This window comes from Bufo bufo, chromosome 4 (genome assembly GCF_905171765.1).
Source record: "Bufo bufo chromosome 4, aBufBuf1.1, whole genome shotgun sequence".
Classification (NCBI taxonomy): Eukaryota; Metazoa; Chordata; class Amphibia; order Anura; family Bufonidae; genus Bufo; species Bufo bufo.
The window spans coordinates 14776402-14802057 of record NC_053392.1 but is presented as its reverse complement, the minus strand read 5'-3'; the positions used below and the strand labels follow the sequence as shown (position 1 = coordinate 14802057).

At 48.4% G+C, this 25656-nt stretch overlaps 1 protein-coding gene across 3 annotated transcripts in view; it reads right to left on the bottom strand.

The window, feature by feature from the left end:
- Positions 1-3082: 3082 nt before the first annotated feature.
- NRBP1 (nuclear receptor binding protein 1) overlaps positions 3083-25656 on the bottom strand; it is a 41239-nt gene continuing 18665 nt past the window's right edge. For all 3 annotated transcript variants that reach the window (XM_040426868.1, XM_040426867.1, XM_040426866.1), the window contains exons 7-18: positions 18316-18410; positions 8486-8569; positions 8288-8346; positions 7967-8065; positions 7567-7699; positions 7383-7485; positions 7208-7258; positions 6860-6995; positions 6726-6779; positions 4865-4928; positions 4720-4775; positions 3083-4643 (exon numbers count right to left, since the gene is read on the bottom strand). In XM_040426868.1, coding sequence (XP_040282802.1) covers positions 4545-4643; positions 4720-4775; positions 4865-4928; positions 6726-6779; positions 6860-6995; positions 7208-7258; positions 7383-7485; positions 7567-7699; positions 7967-8065; positions 8288-8346; positions 8486-8569; positions 18316-18410 — 1033 coding nt within the window. In that variant the 3' untranslated portion in view covers positions 3083-4544. The remainder of the gene's footprint in view (positions 4644-4719; positions 4776-4864; positions 4929-6725; positions 6780-6859; positions 6996-7207; positions 7259-7382; positions 7486-7566; positions 7700-7966; positions 8066-8287; positions 8347-8485; positions 8570-18315; positions 18411-25656) is intronic.

The following is a 25656-nucleotide window of genomic DNA, read 5'->3' as shown; positions in this document are numbered from 1 at the left end:
TGGAGATGGGTTAGGTAGACTCCAGATTCAAGGTAGGTCTTGACATTGTAACTAGCCTCATCTGGAAGTGATGGTGATCAGTAGGGGTGGAATGTGGTGTCTCATTATGACCTCAGAGAGCTCTGACCAACCACAATAGAACAATGGTCCTGGCCAGTGCTTTACTTGTTTTATTTTGTGGGCTTTTCCATAAGTGGCTGAAATGTCTGTAAAAGTTCTCATTCATCCAGGTTATGGTGCGCCAGTATTTATAAATCAGAACAACCAAACTTGTATTTTCTCTTGAAGACGTTTCCCTAGTCATCTGACCTGCTTTCTCAATTAGAATGACTTGTACAAGAAACCTCCGACATAAAAACTGGTGACTCATGCTTCAGTCAAAATAATTTGTTTATCAAAACCAACATGAGGGCAAGTGTGGAGGAGTGTGATATCTATTGTCTGCCACTTACAATGCTGTTCTAACACCTCTCCCAAGGCAGTTTAAATGAGACCTAATAGTTTTAGTCATGCAAATTGCAATCAATATCTCACCGCCATGAGGTTCTTGACCTAGTGTTCGTTATGATAAACAGATTATGCTGACTGAAGCACGAGTCACCAGTATTTATGCCAGAGATTTCTTGTACAAGTCTTTCTAATTAAGAAAGACAGTCAGGTGACTAGTGAAATGTCTTCAAGAGAAAATACAAGTCCAGGTGATCTGACGTATCATTACTGATCAGAAGCTGAACTCTTCACATCCTCGAGAAACCTTGGGCAATAAATAGATTTGTCCCGATGCTGTGTGTGATGTGTCGCATAGCATGGACGTACACTATAGATACGGAGCACGCTCCCCATCAGTTTTGCCACCGCGGTTGAACTTTGCTTTTCTTCAAACTTGTCCTTGCGATTCTGAGTGACTGGTATGGCCTCTGGATCAGCACTGAGTAGGGGAACTTACAAACTATTACACAAGAACAGTCCAACTCCTCCAGGCTTGTCTGCAGCTGCTATCATGTGGAGTCCTCCAGCTGTTCACCACCAACCCTACACGATCTACCGATGGTGGTCATGTATGTCAATAGCTCCTAGGGGTTTGTTCAAACGTCTTTGATGACGCCTCTATGGAATGTGGACGGTTCACATATGTATTAAACACCGCAGTTTTGTCCATTAAACTCATTGTGAAAAACCTCAGCAGATCATTCCTTCCAACCATGAAAATGTCCTCCTGGAGATACAACAGTGACTACAGAGAACAACCACGAAGACTGTGAGGACTATAAGGCTGCCTTAAAACATGGCAGATATTATTGCAGGAAATTTCCGCAACTGAAAAATTAGTTCTATTCATCTCAATGGGGTTTACTTTGTCCATGTGCTTCGCACCAAAACAACAAAATCTGCCATGTGTGAAGGCACTCTTACCTGGCTGTCATGGAGATTCCGTCTATACAGGCACTGTCACACGGGCACTCTGTTGAGTGGGGACACTCTGAAGTCTGGACATTTGTGGACATTTTCCCATTTCCCCTATGCTAAATTATAAATAAACTTTATTTCACTTGAAAGGGTTAACATGCACTATTTTATACGGTGTAACTGCATTTTATATGTATGGTGTGTTATATATCCTGTTCATTTGCACGGTATTTGTGAGACTCTGTGGAAAGGGTTAATAAATACTGAGAGACTTTTGGAACTTTGAATGAGAAGCTGGTAATTATCCACAGCTGCCATAGGGTTTAATGAAGACCATGTATTGGAGGGAAAAATCCAGACGTTGTTTCCCACCAAACCCAGACAGACTGATCGTTTGAATGTCTGGTAACTTTTTTTTTTTGTCTGGAAAACCTGCTGTGTCATTGCTATTGAGTATCATTGAATCTCTAATGTAAACCTATGACAGACGGGAGTAGTAACTTTGTAATTGTTTGTGCTGAGCTTCTCCACTCCATCCCTCTCACTAGAAGGTTCCAGTCTAGCTAGAAATGGTATATAAGAAGGCAGTCAGAGCCCCTAGTGTTCTGCAGTTAGGGACCAGTGCTTGGAAGGGAGACTCTGTCAGTCTGCATGAGTGACCAGAAGGGGTCGTTAAGCCACAGACCATGGGTCACCAGCCCTGTAACGAAGGAGCCACCCAGAGTACTGAGCTACAGACTGGTTTACTGCAGACCCTGACTCTCTGGACTTATTTCCCCTTGGGGTGCACCATGCCTTACCAGACAGCAGCAACATGTGGCGACACCTTGACGGTGTCCAGGGGACCCAGCGTAGCATTGGGGACACACCCCAATCCAGGGCACTGCACATGTAAGTCTTACACCGCCAAGCATTGGATGGAGTGGTGTAAAGCGCACCACCACTGGACTCTGGAGCAGCGGAAATGTCTTCTGCTCAGTGACCAGAGGAATGGGCTGTATTTCTTGGTTCAACCTACTGGTCGACCGTATGAGGACTCGGGGAAGCCTTAGCCCTTTCTGTTGCAGGTGGAGGGTGACATTTGTAAGAGATGTTTCTTGGGCTACTTCCACATGAGCCTATTACATACATGTGTCCTGGACCGACCACTGGTTTACAGACGAGAACTCACAGCATCATGGATCCCTGTGCTTATATGTTGGCCTGAAAATCCTCGCCCTTGGCAGCACGCCTCCGGGTGTAAGCAATGTGGACAGCAGACAACACGTGGACCAAGTCATCTTCCTATTCCACAGTTTGCATCGGGAGGTATAAGAAGCCCTTCTAACGAGCGCCAATCAACTTGCTACATTGGAGCTCGTTATAGTCTGGCGTCATCCCATGTATCAGGACCTTTACGGTGGCAGTAATAACGACCAGTGTAAAATCTGCTCAATGAGCGGCAATCGACCTGCTATATCATCGACCACCGCCCGTCCAGTTATCAGCCCGTGAAGGGGGACAACCCGTCTCAGAAATGCCACCACCACACCCCCCCATGTCTGTCTGGGAGGCTTCACCAACAACCCCCCACAGAAAAGGTCCTTATTTTTCCTGTTCAGGAGGTGTCACCACCACCTCTGACCAGGAACAATAACCACCATCATCCCTTTTTCACCTTTACAAGACGCTGCAGTTAAATACAACAAACTTTTATTTACAAAAAAAAAACAACTAAAGAGTTATTAGTTCCAAATTAAGATGACATCACGTAAAGATATACACGTTAGGTACTTCATAGTGTGCAAAGCTAGTGCCGTCTCCGCCCTCACAGCATGGAAGCAGTTAATACAGGCCACGTCCGTAAGCCGGGGCCCTCGCTCATGCAGCCTCCTCACATAACAAGACTGACCACCACGTCCTCCGACACCAAGGTCCCAACCAGTGGCTGAGCCCCACGTCCCCGACCCTATTTCTGCAGAACTATCAGCCAATCACCAGCGATATCACACAACCGCACAAAGCTGGACCAATCACGGCTGTAAACACTACACATGAAGCTGCAGTCTAGCACTAGGAGGCGTCATCTAGGGGCTGGATGAAAAGCAAGACAAGGCAGGCAGGAAGCCATGGACCCCCCCTCTACTGTGCAATGCTGCCCCTCCCCCCGATATAGCAAGATATGATTGTCCTATCACCCACAGGTAAAAGACGGCAGAGCGCAGATAACCGCATGGAGCCCCAACATAATGTACTCGCCAACAGAAAGAACCATTGCTTACTCCTCTCTGCCTAAATCCCCGAGGGAGTGTTATCATGTACGACTAACAGAATACTACCGCGGTGTAAACTGTGTGTAGAACATGGATGTGTGGCCAGGTCAATCCACAGACCACAGTCACGCCAATATTGACCTCTAAGTCCGGCCAGCATAGGTGAGAGAACATAGTCATGCTACCATCGACCTCTGTGTCCTTCCAGGACGGTCCTGAGACTGCAGTCACGATACTACAAACCTCAGTGTCTGAACAGTACAGTCCAGAGACCTTAGTCACACTACTATTGACCGTTAAGTTGGGCCAGTCTAGGCGAGAGACCTTATTCATGCTACTATCGACATCTGTGTCCTGCCAGGACAGTCCCATGTCTGCAGTCACGCTACTATAGACCTCTGTATTGAGCCAGGACAGTCCAAAAACTGCAGTCTTGATCCCACAAACCTCAGTGTCTGAACAGGACATCTCAAGGATCTTAGTCATGCTACTATCGACCTGTGTGTCCTGCCAGGACAGTCCTGAGACTGCAGTCAACCTGGCATCTGTCAAGACTGTCCTGAAACCGCCAAGGAACTGCTCTGAACCTCTTTTCCTAGCCATAATTGCCCCGAGTCTCCGACCAAACCAGCATTGACCTCTGCGTCTAGCCCAAGGAGTCCAGAGTCTGCAGGTGTACAGACTTCTGTATCTGGCAGGCACAGAATGGAGGTTGTAGCCAGCATACTGCAATTGACATCTTGTGTTCCTTATGACGATGGGCGAGATTTCTTCCTGCGTTCTGCACTGTTCCTGGCAGCAGGGAAGTGGAAATGACAGATGAGGGTGGATGCTCAGCTGCAGAGCGGTTCGGGTAACAGTCCAGCCTGCTGATGCTACTAATTGCTATGATGACACCGTAACGGCCATCATGTTTCCATTCCGAGCAAAGAAGAATTTGTTGAAAGCTTCTTCAAGTAAACAGGTGAGTCGGCTCTGGTCGGCCTGAAACATAAAAGCAAGGTTAGCACTGGGAGCTCTACACAGCTCTACCCTGACTCCATCTACACAGGGTCCTCACCTCGCTGACAAAGCCCAGCTGCACAAGCTCCATGGCCAGGTCCTGGATGTTCTCATCTACAGAGAGAGAGAGAGAGAGGTCATAGCATGAGGAACCCATCCAGGCCCTGCAGGACATGTTACTGTGCTGTCCGGTGGGTACTTACTGGGTAATACGTCACAGCTTAGGTGTCTGTTCAGCTTGTCCTCCAGCTTTAGTAATAACGTCACCTAAAGAGTGAAAAGACTATAAGAGGAGGGCAAAGAGGAAGCGGGTCATTAAGACTAAGAAGAGAGTGAGGAGGAAGCGGGTCATTAAGACTAAGAAGAGAGTGAGGAGGAAGCGGGTCATTAAGACTAAGAAGAGAGTGAGGAGGAAGCGGGTCATTAAGACTAAGAAGAGAGTGAGGAGGAAGCGGGTCATTAAGACTAAGAAGAGAGTGAGGAGGAAGCGGGTCATTAAGACTAAGAAGAGAGTGAGGAGGAAGCGGGTCATTAAGACTAAGAAGAGAGTGAGGAGGAAGCGGGTCATTAAGACTAAGAAGAGAGTGAGGAGGAAGCGGGTCATTAAGATTAAGAAGAGAGTGAGGAGAAAGCGGGTCATTAAGACTAAGAAGAGAGTGAGGAGGAAGCGGGTCATTAAGACTAAGAAGAGAGTGAGGAGGAAGCGGGTCATTAAGACTAAGAAGAGAGTGAGGAGGAAGCGGGTCATTAAGACTAAGAAGAGAGTGAGGAGGAAGCGGTTCATTAAGACTAAGAAGAGAGTGAGGAGGAAGCGGGTCATTAAGACTAAGAAGAGAGTGAGGAGGAAGCGGATCACTAAGAGGAGAGTGAGGAGGAAGCGGATCATTGAGACTAAGAAGAGAGTGAGGAGGAAGCAGGTCACTAAGAAGAGAGTGAGGAGGAAGCGGATCATTAAGACTAAGAAGAGAGTGAGGAGGAAGCGGATCATTGAGACTAAGAAGAGAGTGAGGAGGAAGCGGGTCATTAAGACTAAGAAGAGAGTGAGGAGGAAGCGGGTCATTAAGACTAAGAAGAGAGTGAGGAGGAAGCGGATCATTGAGACTAAGAGGAGAGTGAGGAGGAAGCGGGTCATTGAGACTAAGAGGAGAGTGAGGAGGAAGCGGATCATTGAGACTAAGAGGAGAGTGAGGAAGCTGATCACTGAGACAAGTGTGAGGAGGAAGCAGGTCACCGACTGTAATAGCACTGCAAGAAGGAAGCGGATCATTGAGACTAAGAGGAGAGTGAGGAGGAAGCGGATCATTGAGACTAAGAGGAGAGTGAGGAGGAAGCGGGTCATTAAGACTAAGAAGAAAGTGAGGAGGAAGCGGGTCACTAAGAGGAGAGTGAGGAGGAAGCGGATCATTGAGACTAAGAGGAGAGTGAGGAGGAAGCGGGTCACTAAGAGGAGAGTGAGGAGGAAGCGGATCATTGAGACTAAGAGGAGAGTGAGGAGGAAGCGGGTCACTAAGAGGAGAGTGAGGAGGAAGCGGATCATTGAGACTAAGAGGAGAGTGAGGAGGAAGCGGGTCATTAAGACTAAGAAGAAAGTGAGGAGGAAGCGGGTCACTAAGAGGAGAGTGAGGAGGAAGCGGATCATTGAGACTAAGAGGAGAGTGAGGAGGAAGCGGGTCACTAAGAGGAGAGTGAGGAGGAAGCGGATCATTGAGACTAAGAGGAGAGTGAGGAGGAAGCGGGTCACTAAGAGGAGAGTGAGGAGGAAGCGGGTCACTAAAAGGAGAGAGAGTGAGGAGGAAGCGGGTCACCAACTATAAAAGGAGAGTGAGGAGGAAGCGGGTCACCAACTATAAAAGGAGAGTGAGGAGGAAGCGGGTCACCGACTATAAAAGGAGAGTGAGGAGGAAGCGGGTCACCGACTATAAAAGGAGAGTGAGGAGGAAGCGGGTCACCGACTATAAAAGGAGAGTGAGGAGGAAGCGGGTCACTGAGAGGAGAGTGAGGAGGAAGCGGGTCACTGAGAGGTGAGTGAGGAGGAAGCAGGTCATTATACAGTTGGAGTCTTACGTGGTGCTTTGTGCCTTCATCGACAGACTCAATGTTGCACTGCATCTGAACCACCTGCACAACACACAGAAAACTGTAAGCTCTGTGGATCAGGTCAGTGACCAGTCTATAACTTTATCAAACCTACAACTTGCCTTTCGTGTCTCCAGCTCAGCTGGTTCAGGAGTTGGGGTCTTCACAGAGGGAGGGACGACGGGAGATTTCACCTCTTCCTGCTGTGGCTGTTGAGGTCGAGGAATTCCAAATGCGGTCAAGGGGTAAATGCCATTTCTACAGGAGAGGGAATAAGGCAGTGACCAACTACAACACCCAGCAGCTTCCTCGTAGATAAAAATACTGACTCCCATCTGTTACAGCATACATCATCCCCTGCCGTTACCCACTACATCACCCAGCAGTCCTACATGTCATATACACTTCCATTCTTCCTACAGGGGACAAGCCGCTGACATCCATTCACACAAGCTCCATAGAAACTTTACCTGACGTCTTCTAGAAACTTGTCCAGCTCCAGAGCCGGTGACTGTGAGAACCTGAGGAACAGAGAGAAACTGCGTCATGTAGACAGGGACTATACAAAGAGCAGGACAATATGCAGAGCCAGGCTATATGTAGACTGGGATAATGCGTAGACCAGGACCATCCACGGAAACTCACATCATGTTCACACCAACCCGGTCACTGTGTGTGATCTCGGCTAGGACGGAGCTCATGTCCCGGTTCTTCGTCATTTCTTCTAAGGCATTTTCTGGGATCATATCTGAAGGGGGAAAGGAGGCTTCAAACAGCAGCACCAAGAAAGAGGTCGTCAGAGGCACGGTTCAGGGGACAGACCACTCACGCTGATGAGACACGATGCAATGAGCCGCCAGCAACTTCAGAGATGGCACCTCAAACAAAGCTGGGTGGAAGAGCAGCTCTCGGGCGTTGGGACGTTTACTGGGGTCCATCTCCAGACACTTCTGGATGAATTCCTACCATAAACACACGCATGCCACTGAGGTCACAGCCCTGACATGGAGTCTCATAGATTACATACTACTATAAGCACAGAGCTGAGGTGTCATCTCCCTTGTCACCATAAGACACATGGAGGGAAAATGTACCATCAAGCCATCATGAAGATGGGCAGAGGCGACCAGCCCATCATGTATGATGGTGACATTGTAAAATCACGGAGGGAGAGTCTGGGGGGGGGGGGGGGGGGGGGGGGGGGCTTTGGTGCTGAAGTGGATACTCACCCTCTGCAGAGGGTCCTCCAGAAACTGGATGGCGTTGTTTATAGCTTCCTGGGGCACATACGACGACTCTCCGTTCCCCTGGATCTCCAGAACTGCCATCTGCAGACACAAGGGCCACAGTTACAGGGAGCAGGGAATATATTGAGTTTATTATGATGGCTACACATTACAAGGGATCATCCCACCACATGGAGCAGATTACTCAGGATCCCAACACCTCGCATGATTCTGGATTTTATGCATCGACTGGACGGCAAGCCTGAGAGTATACAAACTAAACAACCCCAAAATCATGATGTACGATCTCTGAAGTCACCTCACCTCCAGGGCGCACATCCCGAAAGAGTAGATGTCCACGGCAGTGGTCACATTTGTTACCTCTGTAAGAGACATGATGGTGAATATTTGAAGGTTGAAGTGTGACCCCCTCAGACCCAACACACTCCTGAACCAGCTCAGTAAATCCAGGAGAACATCCAGCCACATACCGGGGACTGTGCCGGCACAATTGCCATTTACCTCCATATTCAGGTGCAAAGAAGTGCAGGTTCTTCTGCTCCTCGCGACATGTCTTCACATGGTTGTTGATGGTATCTGGGGCCACTGGAGAAATGAATAAACCACAATCAATCCACTGCACAAAAATGAAGCCACATCATCAAAACTATAACAGATCAAGAACCTGGAGAAAACAAGGCATAATGCTGGATCCTGATCCTCACCACCCCCAGTCATTACATACACCACCCCTGCAGGATGAGGAAAGTCACATCGTATGGACAGCAGCAGGAGCAACAGGCCTCCATGTGGTCACATGAAGACTGTCTGAGTGTCGTCATCAAGGTAACTATTTGTGGTTATCACAGAGATGCGAGAGCCCTCAATGGTCACCTGCAGAACATTCCTGGTAACTGTTTCCAAAAGACTGCCATAGCAGCCATGAGGGAGCCCAGAATGGTCATCAAAGTCACCTGAAGAGCATCTGTGGTAATTGTGGCCAGGAGGAGGTCATAGGAGCTGTGTGCAGACCCAGTAGGTGATTTCTTCTGGGTCAAGGACAGCTGATGTGTGTTCTGGTGTTCAGACGTCACTGATTTGAGGCTGCCACTTGGATTTCTGCCAAGGATTTGCTAATTCATATTCGCATGCGGATTAGCCCTATTTATATCCGCACTGGTTGTATGCCACATGGAAACCGGGTCAAGCAGTGAAAAGTCACTTTTAATTTCCGTGAAAAGAAGATCTGTGACTGTCTGCACCGCCATGCAGAATTCCCGTTGAAAGCAACTGGAGGATTTCACATGGATCTCCACACTGAATACATGCCACAGTACATGAGAAATTTGCATCATCTGGAACCATCACAAGTCTTCTCACCCCAACCTTCACCAGTTACCCAGGAACCATCACAGGTTCTCCTTACCCCAACCTTCACCAGTCACCCAGAAGCCATCACAGGGTCTTCTCAACCCAACCTTCATCAGTCACTAAGAAACTACCATAGGGTCTCCTCACATCAATATCCAACAGTCACCCATGAATCACCAAAGGTCTCCTTTCCCAAACCTTCACCAGTCACTCATAAACCACAATAGCATCTCCTCACCCCAACTTTCCCCACAGGGTCACCTCTCCTCAACCTTCACTGGTCACCCAGGAAACACAAGTCTCCTTTCCTGAAACCCTCACCAGTCACCCAGGACCCAACACAGGGTCTCCTCACACCAACCCTCACCAGTCACCCAGGACCCAACACAGGTTCTCCCCACTGCCACCTCCATCAGTCGCCTAAGAACAAATGCAGGGTCTCCTCACCCCAACTGCACCAGTTACCTAAGCACAAATATAGAGTCTCCTTACCCTAACCTTCACTAGTCACCCATGATCCAGTACACGTTCTCCTCGCCCCAACCCTCACCAGTCACCCAGGAACAAATACAGGGTCTCCTCATTCCAATCTTCACCAGTCACCCAAAAACCACCATGGGATCTAATTTCCCCAAGCTTCACTAGTCACCAAGGAACCACCACACATCTCCTCAGGCCAGCCTGTGTCAGTCAACCAGAACCACCTCTGGAGCTGAGCTGGAAACCGAGAGCAAACTCGCTCATACAGATTCCCAGGAAAATTACCAGTGGGCGGTAAGTGGGCAGGCAGGAACCACCACAGGTCTCCTCACCCCACCCTTTATTTCTCACCAAGGAACCACCACAGGTCTCCTCAACTCAACCTTTACTAGTCATCCAGGAACAAATACAGGGACTCCTCATTCGAAATCTTCACCAGTCACCCAAGAACCACCACGGGATCTAATTTCACCAACCTTCACTAGTTACCACAGAACCACATGTCTCCTCAACATAGCCTATGTCAGTCAACCAGAACCAACTCTGGAGCAGAGGTGGGAACCGAGAGCAAAGCTCGCTCATACAGATTCCCAGGGAAATTACCAGTGGGCAGACAGGAGATGAAGCGACCTCTTCCGTACATCACTGTCCCTCTGGCTGGAGCAGACATATACAGATGGGAGGGGCCGGGCCTTGCAATACTGTAATATCTGACCAGACACACAAGATAAGATGTCTCCAATGACTAGAGAACCTATTCACTGTGAGGGAGGAAAGGGCCATAATGAACAAAACCAGAAATTCAGAGCCATCCTGATATACTCGGGTTCCCCAAATGTTTTCAGTATGTCGTTTGTCAGGACTAGATACAGTCAGGTCCATAAATATTGGGACATGGACACAATTCTAACATTTTTGGCTCTATAAACCACCACAATGGATATGAAATGAATCGAACAAGATGTGCTTTACCTGCAGACTGTCAGCTTTAATTTGAGGGGATTTACATCCAAATCAGGTGAACGGTGTAGGAATTACAACAGTTTGCATATGTGCCTCCCAATTGTTAAGGGACCAAAAGTAATGGGACAATTGTCTTCTCCGCTGTTCCATGGCCAGGTGTGTGTTATTCCCTCATTATCCCAATTACAATGAGCAGATAAAAGGTCCAGAGGTCATTTCCAGTCTGCTATTTGCATTTGGAATCTGTTGCTGTCAACTCTCAAGATGAGATCCAAAGAGCTGTCACTATCAGTGAAGCAAGCCATCATTAGGCTGAAAAAACACAACAAACCCATCAGAGAGATAGCAAAAACATTAGGCCTGGCCACAACAACTGTTTGGAACGTTCTTAAAGAGAAGGAACGCACCGGTGAGCTCGGCAACACCAAAAGACCCGGAAGACCACGGAAAACAACTGTGGTGGATGACCGAAGAATTCTTTCCCTGGTGAAGAAAACACCCTTCACAACAGTTGGCCAGATCAAGAACACTCTCCAGGAGGTAGGTGTATGTGTGTCAAAGTCAACAATCAAGAGAAGACTTCACCAGAGTGAATACAGAGGGTTCACCACAAGATGTAAACCATTGGCGAGCCTCAAAAACAGGAAGGCCAGATTAGAGTTTGCCAAATGACATCTAAAAAAGCCTTCACAGTTCTGGAACAACATCCTATGGACAGATGAGACCAAGATCAACTTGTACCAGAGTGATGGGAAGAGAAGAGTATGGAGAAGTAAAGGAACTGCTCATGATCCTAAGCATACCACCTCATCAGTGAAGCATGGTGGTGGTAGTGTCATGGCGTGGGCATGTATGGCTGCCAATGGAACTGCTTCTCTTGTATTTATTGATGATGTGACTGCTGACAAAAGCAGCAGGATGAATTCTGAAGTGTTTCGGGCAATATTATCTGCTCATATTCAGCCTAATGCTTCAGAACTCATTGGACGGCGCTTCACAGTGCAGATGGACAATGACCCAAAGCATACTGCAAAAGCAACCAAAGAGTTTAAGGGAAAGAAGTGGAATGTTATGCAATGGCCAAGTCAATCACCGGACCTGAATCCGATTGAGCATGCATTTAGAAACATAGAATGTGTCGGCATATAAGAACCATTTGGCCCATCTAGTCTGCCCAATATACTGAGTACTATGGATAGCCCCCGGCCCTATCTTACTTGCTGAAGACAAAACTGAAGGGAAAATGCCCCAAGAACAAGCAGGAACTGAAGACAGTTGCAGTAGAGGCCTGGCAGAGCATCACCAGGGATGAAACCAGCGTCTGGTGATGTCTATGCGTTCCAGACTTCAGGCTGTAATTGACTGCAAAGGATTTGCAACCAAGTATTAAAAAGTGAAAGTTTGATTTATGATTATTATTCTGTCCCATTACTTTTGGTCCCTTAACAAGTGGGAGGCACATATGCAAACTGTTGTAATTCCTGCATCGTTCACCTGATTTGGATGTAAATCCCCTCAGATTACAGCCGACAGTCTGCAGGTAAAGCACATCTTGTTCGTTTCATTTCAAATCCATTGTGGTGGTGTATAGAGCCAAAAATGTTAGAATTGTGTCCATGTCCCAATATTTATGGACCTAACTGTATGTCTTAGAAGAGACACTTCACTATACGTGATTGGGAAAGGAGGAGAAGAGAACTGCAAGGTACATCACCAATCGTGAGGATGACCCGCCAAGGTGCGGCTACTCTCCCGATACAGTGAAGCCAGAAGATCAGCGGTGGTTTCACAGCACGGCCAGACGGGATCATAATGTCATCTCCTAGTAGCTAGTAAACATCTACTCCATTATCACAGAAGTAGGTCTAGGCACCCCACCCCTCAATATGATGATCCAGAACTCAGATCAGAAGAGTTTGTGTCCAAAGCAGAGGGACTGAAGGCAGACATGAAATGTCCACAACTACTACTCCAATCATTATCAGGACACCTACATCGGGAGCAGCAGAGACCACATCATACTAGAGGAGCGCCTCAGAACGTTAGGAGGTCAGATAATTGTGTCTATACATGGTCACATCAACGCACCTACAAACAGTTCATGTTTACTCATCTGCTGAAAACCAACAAGCTGCTGTTGACTGATCTCTTATTAGTATTGTGTGTGCGATTTTAAGACTGGACCTCGCTCGTTAACACGTGACCTTATTAAGCATTCATTATGTGGTGCATCGTAACGTTCAGCAGCAGTAGCTTGTTGATGGTTTCCAGGTGGTAAAAGCGTAAAAACAAACAGAAAAAGAAAAATGGCTAAAAATCAAATTCACAATTATGGAAAAAAACGGAGTTCACTCTACAACTAAAGACAATCCGTAATATCCGCACACGGCAGCAGTCTGGACGCCATTCACTGCAGACCCCCGTGTACAGCCGTGACTATCGTTACCTGAGAGCGAGCCTCCAGCAATATCAGCACCTCCTCACCCCCCAAACCAAGCACAGCATCAATAAGCAAGCAGCTGAAGGGGAGCCCGAGAGGCCACCCTGCCCACCCCCAGATCCTTGCAGCAGGAGGGTGGAAATGCAATGAAGATGAGAAAGGGTTAAAGAGAAGCCATCTATAGGGGGCAGGGGACATGCACACATGGAGGGGCTCCTACATGCTACGGAGCTACATAATTCAGCAGCTAACAAAGCCGTGGAAGCCCTGCTCTGATCTGCAAAGCCAGGCCAGTAGGGAAGGACAAGCGGCCTCGTTCAAGCAGACCCCCTGACCTCAGAGCTGCAATCACCCATGTAACCAGGCTCGGCAAAGGGAAAGGACTCCATAATGCTCTAGGAGATGGCATGTTACATGGGCGAGTGCTACAAGCTGAACACAGATACAACAGAAACATCACAGGAGCTGAAGAGTCATCTCACCATTAGCAAAAATCCTATGAAAGACTGGTGTGGAAACAGAGCGGCCGAAGCGGGAGAGAAACGAGACAAGTCAATGAGTGGATGGAACGGCTGGGAGTGGAGGGAGCACGTAATATTATACAAGTGGTGGTACATGCAGCGTCACACCCAGCAGACCCAAGGAGAGCTGCAGCTGCACACCCATCACATCCAGGGAGAGCTGCACCTGCACACCCATCACATCCAAGGAGAGCTGCACCTGCACACCCATCACATCCAAGGAGAGCTGCACCTGCACACCCATCACATCCAAGGAGAGCTGCACCTGCACACCCATCACATCCAGGGAGAGCTGCACCTGCACACCCATCACATCCAGGGAGAGCTCTGCACCTGCACACCCATCACATCCGGGGAGAGCTGCACCTGCACACCCATCACATCCAAGGAGAGCTGCACCTGCACACCCATCACATCCAGGGAGAGCTGCACCTGCACACCCATCACATCCAGGGAGAGCTCTGCACCTGCACACCCATCACATCCAGGGAGAGCTCTGCACCTGCACACCCATCACATCCAGGGAGAGCTGCACCTGCACACCCATCACATCCAGGGAGAGCTCTGCACCCGCACACCCATCACATCCGGGGAGAGCTCTGCACCCGCACACCCATCACATCCAGGGAGAGCTCTGCACCTGCACACCCATCACATCCAAGGAGAGCTGCACCTGCACACCCATCACATCCAGGGAGAGCTCTGCACCTGCACACCCATCACATCCAGGGAGAGCTCTGCACCTGCACACCCATCACATCCAGGGAGAGCTCTGCACCTGCACACCCATCACATCCAAGGAGAGCTGCACCTGCACACCCATCACATCCAGGGAGAGCTGCACCTGCACACCCATCACATCCGGGGAGAGCTCTGCACCCGCACACCCATCACATCCAGGGAGAGCTATGCACCTGCACACCCATCACATCCAGGGAGAGCTCTGCACCTGCACACCCATCACATCCAGGGAGAGCTCTGCACCTGCACACCCATCACATCCAGGGAGAGCTCTGCCCCTGCACACCATCACATCCAAGGAGAGCTGCACCTGCACACCCATCACATCCAGGGAGAGCTGCACCTGCACACCCATCACATCCGGGGAGAGCTCTGCACCCGCACACCCATCACATCCAGGGAGAGCTATGCACCTGCACACCCATCACATCCAGGGAGAGCTCTGCACCCGCACACCCATCACATCCAGGGAGAGCTCTGCACCTGCACACCCATCACATCCGGGGAGAGCTCTGCACCCGCACACCCATCACATCCAGGGAGAGCTGCAGCTGCACACCCATCACATCCAGGGAGAGCTGCACCTGCACACCCATCACATCCAGGAGAGCTGCACCCGCACACCCATCACATGAAGGAGAGCTCTGCACCTGCACACCCATCACATCCGGGGAGAGCTCTGCACCTGCACACCCATCACATCCAGGGAGAGCTGCAGCTGCACACCCATCACATCCAGGGAGAGCTGCACCTGCACACCCATCACATCCAGGGAGAGCTGCACCTGCACACCCATCACATCCAGGGAGAGCTGCACCTGCACACCCATCACATCCAGGGAGAGCTCTGCACCTGCACACCCATCACATCCAGGGAGAGCTCTGCACCTGCACACCCATCACATCCAGGGAGAGCTGCACCTGCACACCCATCACATCCAGGGAGAGCTGCACCTGCACACCCATCACATCCAGGGAGAGCTGCACCTGCACACCCATCACATCCAGGGAGAGCTGCACCTGCACACCCATCACATCCAGGGAGAGCTCTGCACCTGCACACCCATCACATCCAGGGAGAGCTGCACCTGCACACCCATCACATCCAGGGAGAGCTGCACCTGCACACCCATCACATCCAGGGAGAGCTGCACCTGCACACCCATCACATCCAGGGAGAGCTGCACCTGCACACCCATCACATCCAGGGAGAGCTGCACCTGCACACCCATCACATCCAGGGAGAGCTGCACCTGCACACCCATCACATCCGGGGAGAGCTGCACCTGCACACCCATCACATCCAGGGAGAGCTGCACCTGCACACCCATCACATCCAGGGAGAGCTGCACCTGCACACCCATCACATCCAGGGAGAGCTGCACCTGCACACCCATCACATCCAGGGAGAGCTGCACCTGCACACCCATCACATCCAGGGAGAGCTGCAGCTGCACACCCATCACATCCAGGGAGAGCTGCACCTGCACACCCATCACATCCAGGGAGAGCTGCACCTGCACACCCATCACATCCAGGGAGAGCTGCACCCGCACACCCATCACATGAAGGGAGAGCCACAGCTGCACACCCATCACATGAAGGGAGAGCTCTGCACCTGCACACCCATCACATCCAGGGAGAGCTGCACCTGCACACCCATCACATCCAGGGAGAGCTCTGCACCCGCACACCCATCACATCCGGGGAGAGCTCTGCACCTGCACACCCATCACATCCAGGGAGAGCTCTGCACCTGCACACCCATCACATCCAGGGAGAGCTGCACCTGCACACCCATCACATCCAGGGAGAGCTCTGCACCTGCACACCCATCACATCCAGGGAGAGCTGCACCTGCACACCCATCACATCCGGGGAGAGCTGCACCCGCACACCCATCACATCCGGGGAGAGCTGCACCCGCACACCCATCACATGAAGGGAGAGCTCTGCACCTGCACACCCATCACATCCGGGGAGAGCTGCACCTGCACACCCATCACATGAAGGGAGAGCTCTGCACCTGCACACCCATCACATCCAGGGAGAGCTGCACCTGCACACCCATCACATCCGGGGAGAGCTGCACCCGCACACCCATCACATGAAGGGAGAGCTCTGCACCTGCACACCCATCACATCCGGGGAGAGCCACAGCTGCACATCCATCTGGGACCACTCCATGGCACAATGAATAGTCCCAGAACTGCTCCCTTGCACACACATCAGCACTGCTCCACCTGCCCGCGCACACATACAAACACCCCCAGGACCACTCCACCTATACACACACCAGTCCAGCTGAGTTACCTACAATTTGGTGTAATCTGTGGGGGCCGATATCGGTCTTTATTCCATAGGGACTGTGGTGGTTAAGCCTTAAATGGAATCTATCACCTTAAGGCCCCTTTCACACAAGCAAGTTTTCCGTCAGGGTGCGATACGTGAAGCAAACACATAGCATCTGGACTGAATCCTGACTCATTCATTTCAATGGGTCGGTGCACATTAGCTTAGTTTTTCACTCATTATTTCTGTATTCAGGAAAAAAAACAAAAAGATAAAATAAAAAACGCAGCACGTTCTCTATTCTGCGTTTTTTCTGCAGCTCTGGTTCTATAGAAGCTAATGGGGCTTGTGCAAAAAACGCATTGCATCTGGAAGCAATGCGTTTTTCACTGAAGGTTGCAAGGAGATGTAGATTGTTATTTTTCCGTTTTTTTTCCACGAGCGTGAAAAACGGATCCAAAACGGATTGCATCCACGCTGAAAAAAAAACGAAACACTGAATGCAATCGCAGACAAAACTGACTGAACTTGTGTGCAAAACCTTCCGTTTTTTCCTGAACAGATCCTGACACAATCCATATCTTTTGTGTGAAAGAGGCCTAAAATGCAATACTCAGAAAAGATTTTTTAATTTTATTTTTTTTCTAAATTATGGAGCGGCCATCTTGCCTGTGAAAATCAGACACAGGGACATAAGAACCTAATCCAATAAACGACTGACTGACTTCCAGTGGAAAGTGTAGTGAGCATGCTCTGTGCACTGTGCAGGGAGGAGGAGGAGGTGAATGCTGTCGGCATGCTATGTAATAGGTCCCGGGAGAGGGAAGTGAGAAGCTGGGGTAATGACCTACACGGGGAGCTGTGAGCATGGTCTGTGTCATGCACAGAAATAACTGTGCAGGGAGGGGGAAGAGGTGAGCAACGTCCATAGACTTCTATGGGAAAGTGTAGTGAGCATGCTCTGTGCACTGTGCAGGGAGGAGGAGGAGGTGAATGCTGTCGGCATGCTATGTAATAGGTCCCGGGAGAGGGAAGTGAGAAGCTGGGGTAATGACCTACACGGGGAGCTGTGAGCATGCTCTGTGTCATGCACAGAAATAACTGTGCAGGGAGGGGGAAGAGGTGAGCAACGTCCATAGACTTCTATGGGAAAGTGTAATGAGCATGCTCTGTGACCACTATGCAGAGAGGGGGAGGAGATGATCTGTGACCACGTCTTATAGACTTCCATGGGACAATGTTTTGGGCATGCTTTACACACCTGCACACACAAAGCATTACACGCCTGCACACACAGAGCAGAACATGCTTACACACATCCCACAGTCCCCGGTACAGAAGCGCACACAGATACGGACACATATGAGGCTGGAGGAGCTCAGCTTAGACCGTCTCTGTCCTGGATGCCCTACACTGGCGGGATCCTTCTCTCCCATCTCATCGCCCGTCCATTGTAACAAGTGCTGTTAATGCCAGGCAGATGCTCAGTGGTTATTACTGCCTGGTAGCCGGATACGTGGGAGCAGCCACGCCGCCGAGTCTTACCAGAGCCAATTTTGATGAGTCCATTGTGCTGAATGAAGATGGTGTCACAGGTCAAGTTTCCATGGATGATTGGAGGGTCACAAGAGTGAAGGTAACTGAGGGAGAGAGAAAAGAACTGAAAACTGCAGACAATGTACATGATATCTACCAATACACAGTACAATAAAGTATAACACGACTGACAACGACACATAACATCTACTACTACAACCTACAGCCCCAGAACGAGTACAACACGACTGACAGCAACACAACATCTACTACTACAACCTACAGCCCCAGAACGAGTACAAGAAAGTACAACACGACTGACAGCAACACATATCATCTACTACTACAACCTACAGGCCCCAGAACGAGTACAACACGACTGACAGCAACACAACATCTACTACTACAACCTACAGCCCCCAGAACGAGTACAAGAAAGTACAACACGACTGACAGCAACACAACATCTACTACTACAACCTACATCCCCAGAACAAGTACAACACGACTGACAGCAACACATAACATCTACTACTACTACTACAACCTACACCCCCAGAACAAGTACAACACGACTGACAGCGACACATAACATCTACTACTACAACCTACACCCCCAGAACAAGTACAACACGACTGACAGAAACACAACATCTACTACTACAACCTACATCCCCAGAACAAGTACAACACGACTGACAGCAACACATAACATCTACTACTACAACCTACACCCCCAGAACGAGTACAAGAAAGTACAACACGACTGACAGCAACACAACATCTACTACTACAACCTACAGCCCCAGAACGAGTACAACACGACTGACAGCAACACAACATCTACTACTACAACCTACAGCCCCAGAACGAGTACAAGAAAGTACAACACGACTGACAGCAACACATAACATCTACTACTACAACCTACAGGCCCAGAACGAGTACAACACGACTGACAGCGACACATAACATCTACTACTACAACCTACATCCCCAGAACGAGTACAACACGACTGACAGCAACACAACATCTACTACTACAACCTACACCCCCAGAACAAGTACAAGAAAGTACAACACGACTGACAGCAACACATATCATCTACTACTACAACCTACAGGCCCCAGAACGAGTACAACACGACTGACAGCAACACAACATCTACTACTACAACCTACAGCCCCCAGAACGAGTACAACACGACTGACAGCGACACATAACATCTACTACTACAACCTACACCCCCAGAACAAGTACAACACGACTGACAGAAACACAACATCTACTACTACAACCTACATCCCCAGAACAAGTACAACACGACTGACAGCAACACATAACATCTACTACTACAACCTACACCCCCAGAACGAGTACAAGAAAGTACAACACGACTGACAGCAACACAACATCTACTACTACAACCTACAGCCCCAGAACGAGTACAACACGACTGACAGCAACACAACATCTACTACTACAACCTACAGCCCCAGAACGAGTACAAGAAAGTACAACACGACTGACAGCAACACATAACATCTACTACTACAACCTACAGCCCCAGAACGAGTACAAGTAAGTACAACACGACGGACAGCAACACATAACATCTACCACTACAACCTACACCCCCAGAACAAGTACAAGAAAGTACAACACGACTGACAGCGACACATAACATCTACTACTACAACCTACAGGCCCAGAACGAGTACAAGAAAGTACAACACGACTGACAACGACACATAACATCTACTACTACAACCTACAGCCCCAGAACGAGTACAACACGACTGACAGCAACACAACATCTACTACTACAACCTACAGCCCCAGAACGAGTACAAGAAAGTACAACACGACTGACAGCAACACATATCATCTACTACTACAACCTACAGGCCCCAGAACGAGTACAACACGACTGACAGCAACACAACATCTACTACTACAACCTACAGCCCCCAGAACGAGTACAAGAAAGTACAACACGACTGACAGCAACACAACATCTACTACTACAACCTACATCCCCAGAACAAGTACAACACGACTGACAGCAACACATAACATCTACTACTACTACTACAACCTACACCCCCAGAACAAGTACAACACGACTGACAGCGACACATAACATCTACTACTACAACCTACACCCCCAGAACAAGTACAACACGACTGACAGAAACACAACATCTACTACTACAACCTACATCCCCAGAACAAGTACAACACGACTGACAGCAACACAACATCTACTACTACAACCTACACCCCCAGAACGAGTACAAGAAAGTACAACACGACTGACAGCAACACAACATCTACTACTACAACCTACAGCCCCAGAACGAGTACAACACGACTGACAGCAACACAACATCTACTACTACAACCTACAGCCCCAGAACGAGTACAAGAAAGTACAACACGACTGACAGCAACACATAACATCTACTACTACAACCTACAGGCCCAGAACGAGTACAACACGACTGACAGCGACACATAACATCTACTACTACAACCTACATCCCCAGAACGAGTACAACACGACTGACAGCGACACATAACATCTACTACTACAACCTACATCCCCAGAACGAGTACAACACGACTGACAGCAACACAACATCTACTACTACAACCTACAGCCCCAGAACGAGTACAAGAAAGTACAACACGACTGACAGCAACACATAACATCTACTACTACAACCTACACCCCCAGAACGAGTACAACACGACTGACAGCGACACATAACATCTACTACTACTACTACTACAACCTACAGGCCCAGAACGAGTACAAGAAAGTACAACACGACTGACAGTGACACATAACATCTACTACTACAACCTACAGCCCCAGAACGAGTACAAGAAAGTACAACACGACTGACAGCGACACATAACATCTACTACTACAACCTACAGGCCCAGAACGAGTACAAGAAAGTACAACACGACTGACAGCGACACATAACATCTACTACTACAACCTACAGCCCCAGAACGAGTACAACACGACTGACAGCAACACATAACATCTACTACTACAACCTACACCCCCAGAACAAGTACAAGAAAGTACAACACGACTGACAGCGACACATAACATCTACTACTACAACCTACAGCCCCAGAACGAGTACAACACGACTGACAGCAACACATAACATCTACTACTACAACCTACAGGCCCAGAACGAGTACAAGTAAGTACAACACGACGGACAGCAACACATAACATCTACTAATACAACCTACAGGCCCAGAACGAGTACAACACGACTGACAGCAACACAACATCTACTACTACAACCTACACCCCCAGAACAAGTACAACACGACTGACAGCGACACATAACATCTACTACTACAACCTACAGGCCCAGAACGAGTACAAGAAAGTACAACATGACTGACAGCAACACATAACATCTACTACTACAACCTACACCCCCAGAACAAGTACAAGAAAGTACAACACGACTGACAGCGACACATAACATCTACTACTACAACCTACAGGCCCAGAACGAGTACAAGAAAGTACAACACGACTGACAGCGACACATAACATCTACTACTACAACCTACAGCCCAGAACAAGTACAACACGACTGACAGCAACACAACATCTACTACTACAACCTACAGCCCCAGAACGAGTACAACACGACTGACAGCGACACATAACATCTACTACTACAACCTACACCCCCAGAACAAGTACAACACGACTGACAGCAACACATAACATCTACTACTACAACCTACAGGCCCAGAACGAGTACAAGAAAGTACAACATGACTGACAGCAACACATAACATCTACCACTACAACCTACACCCCCAGAACAAGTACAAGTAAGTACATGACTGACAGCGACACATAACATCTACTACTACAACCTACACCCCCAGAACAAGTACAACACGACTGACAGCGACACATAACATCTACTACTACTACTACAACCTACACCCCCAGAACAAGTACAAGAAAGTACAACACGACTGACAGCGACACATAACATCTACTACTACAACCTACAGGCCCAGAACGAGTACAAGAAAGTACAACACGACTGACAGCAACACATAACATCTACCACTACAACCTACACCCCCAGAACAAGTACAAGTAAGTACATGACTGACAGCGACACATAACATCTACTACTACTACTACAACCTACACCCCCAGAACAAGTACAAGAAAGTACAACACGACTGACAGCGACACATAACATCTACTACTACAACCTACAGGCCAGAATGAGTACAAGAAAGTACAACACGACACAACATCTACTACTACAACCTACACCCCCAGAACAAGTACAAGAAAGTAGAACACAACACAACATCTACTACTACAACCTACACCCCCAGAACAAGTACAACACGACTGACAGCGACACATAACATCTACTACTACAACCTACAGGCCCCAGAACAAGTACAAGAAAGTACAACACGACTGACAGCGACACATAACATCTACTACTACAACCTACAGGCCCAGAACGAGTACAAGAAAGTACAACACGACTGACAGCAACACATAACATCTACCACTACAACCTACACCCCCAGAACAAGTACAAGTAAGTACATGACTGACAGCGACACATAACATCTACTACTACTACTACAACCTACACCCCCAGAACAAGTACAAGAAAGTACAACACGACTGACAGCGACACATAACATCTACTACTACAACCTACAGGCCAGAATGAGTACAAGACAGTACAACACGACACAACATCTACTACTACAACCTACACCCCCAGAACAAGTACAAGAAAGTAGAACACAACACAACATCTACTACTACAACCTACACCCCCAGAACAAGTACAACACGACTGACAGCGACACATAACATCTACTACTACAACCTACAGGCCCCAGAACAAGTACAAGAAAGTACAACACGACTGACAGCGACACATAACATCTACTACTACAACCTACAGGCCCCAGAACAAGTACAAGAAAGTACAACACGACTGACAGCGACACATAACATCTACTACTACAACCTACACCCCCAGAACAAGTACAACACGACTGACAGCGACACATAACATCTATGTTTTGTACATCACCACAATGAATTTTGAGCAAAACTATTTAGATGCAGGTGAAGTTAAGACTTTCAGCTTTAATTCAGTCGGTTGAACAAAATGATTGCATAAAAATGTGAGGAACTAAAGCATTTTTTAAAATTCAATCCCTTCATGTCAGGGGGTCAAAAGTAATCGGACAAATTTAATAATTGTATGCCCAAGCCATCGCCCTGCCTCCGCTATGTTCTACAGATGATGCGGTATGCTTTGGATCATGACCGTGCCTTCACCATACTTTTTTCTTTCCATCATTCTGGTAGAAGTTGATCTTGGTTTCATCTGTCCACAGAATGTTCTTCCAGAAGTCTGCTGTTTTTTTAAGAAGTTTTTTTTTAGCAAAGTCCAATCTAGCCTTCTTATTCTGGAGGCTGATGAGTGGCTGCACAGTGCAGTGAACCCTCTGTATTACTTCCATGCAGTCTTCTCTTTATGGTAGATTTGGATATTGATCCGCCTGTATCCTGGAGAGTGTGGTCACTTGGTCGGCTGTTGTGAAGGGGCTTCTCTTCACCATGGTAATTATTCTGCCATCTTCCGTGGGCGTCCAGGCATTGTTGAGGTCACCAGCGCTTTCTTTCTTTCTCAGGATGAACCAAACTGTAGATTTTGCCGCTCCTAATAGTGCAGCAATTTCTCGGATGGGTTTCTTCTGTTTTCGCAGATGAAGGACGGCTCGTTTCACCTGCATGGAGCGCTCCTGTGACCGCATGTTTACTTCTCAGCGAAAGCTTCAAAATGCAAGCACCGCACCTCAAATCAACTCCAGGCCTTTTATGTGCTTAATTGAGAATTAAATAATGAAGGAATTGGCTGCACCTGCCCATGAAACAGCCTCTGAGTCAATTGTCCAATTACTTTTGGCCTCTTTAAAAACAGGATGACACATGTAAAGGAGCTGAAACTCCTAAACCCTTCATCCAGTTTTGATGTGGATAACCTCAAATGAAAGCTAAAAGTCGGGACTTTATGTCCATTATAGAACTATAACTGGAATATGTTTTAGTAAACAGGTTAAAAAAAAAATAAATTTGTGTCAGTGTCCAAATATATATATGGACCTGTGTATAAACTATATGGAGTTCACTATACAGGGGGTATACGGCTCCTCTAGTATATGTCAGGGGTGGGGGATATACGTCTCCTCTAGTATATGTCAGGGGTGGGGGATATACGTCTCCTCTAGTATATGTCAGGGGTGGGGGATATACGTCTCCTCTAGTATATGTCAGGGGTGGGGGGGTATACGTCTCCTCTAGTATATGTCAGGAGTGGGGGGGTATACGTCTCCTCTAGTATATGTCAGGAGTAGGGGGGGGTATACGTCTCCTCTAGTATATGTCAGGAGTAGGGGGGTATACGTCTCCTCTAGTATATGTCAGGAGTAGGGGGGTATACGTCTCCTCTAGTATATGTCAGGAGTGGGGGGTATACAGCTCCTCTAGTATATGTCAGGAGTGGGGGGTATACAGCTCCTCTAGTATATGTCAGGGGTGGGGGGGTATACAGCTCCTCTAGTATATGTCAGGGGTGGGGGGGTATACAGCTCCTCTAGTATATGTCAGGGGTGGGGGGGTATACGTCTCCTCTAGTATATATGTCAGGAGTGGGGGGGTATACAGCTCCTCTAGTATATATGTCAGGAGTGGGGGGGTATACAGCTCCTCTAGTATATGTCAGGGGTGGGGGGGTATACGTCTCCTCTAGTATATATGTCAGGAGTGGGGGGTATACGGCTCCTCTAGTATATGTCAGGAGTGGGGGGTATACGGCTCTTCTAGTATATGTCAGGAGTGGGGGGTATACGGCTCCTCTAGTATATGTCAGGAGTGGGGGGGTATACGTCTCCTCTAGTATATGTCAGGAGTGGGGGGGTATACGTCTCCTCTAGTATATGTCAGGAGTGGGGGGGTATACGTCTCCTCTAGTATATGTCAGGAGTGGGGGGGTATACGTCTCCTCTAGTATATGTCAGGAGTGGGGGGGTATACGTCTCCTCTAGTATATGTCAGGAGTGGGGGGGTATACGTCTCCTCTAGTATATGTCAGGAGTGGGGGGGTATACGTCTCCTCTAGTATATGTCAGGAGTGGGGGGGTATATGTCTCCTCTAGTATATGTCAGGAGTGGGGGGTATACGTCTCCTCTAGTATATGAGTCAGGAGTGGGGGGGTATACGGCTCCTCCCACATAGACC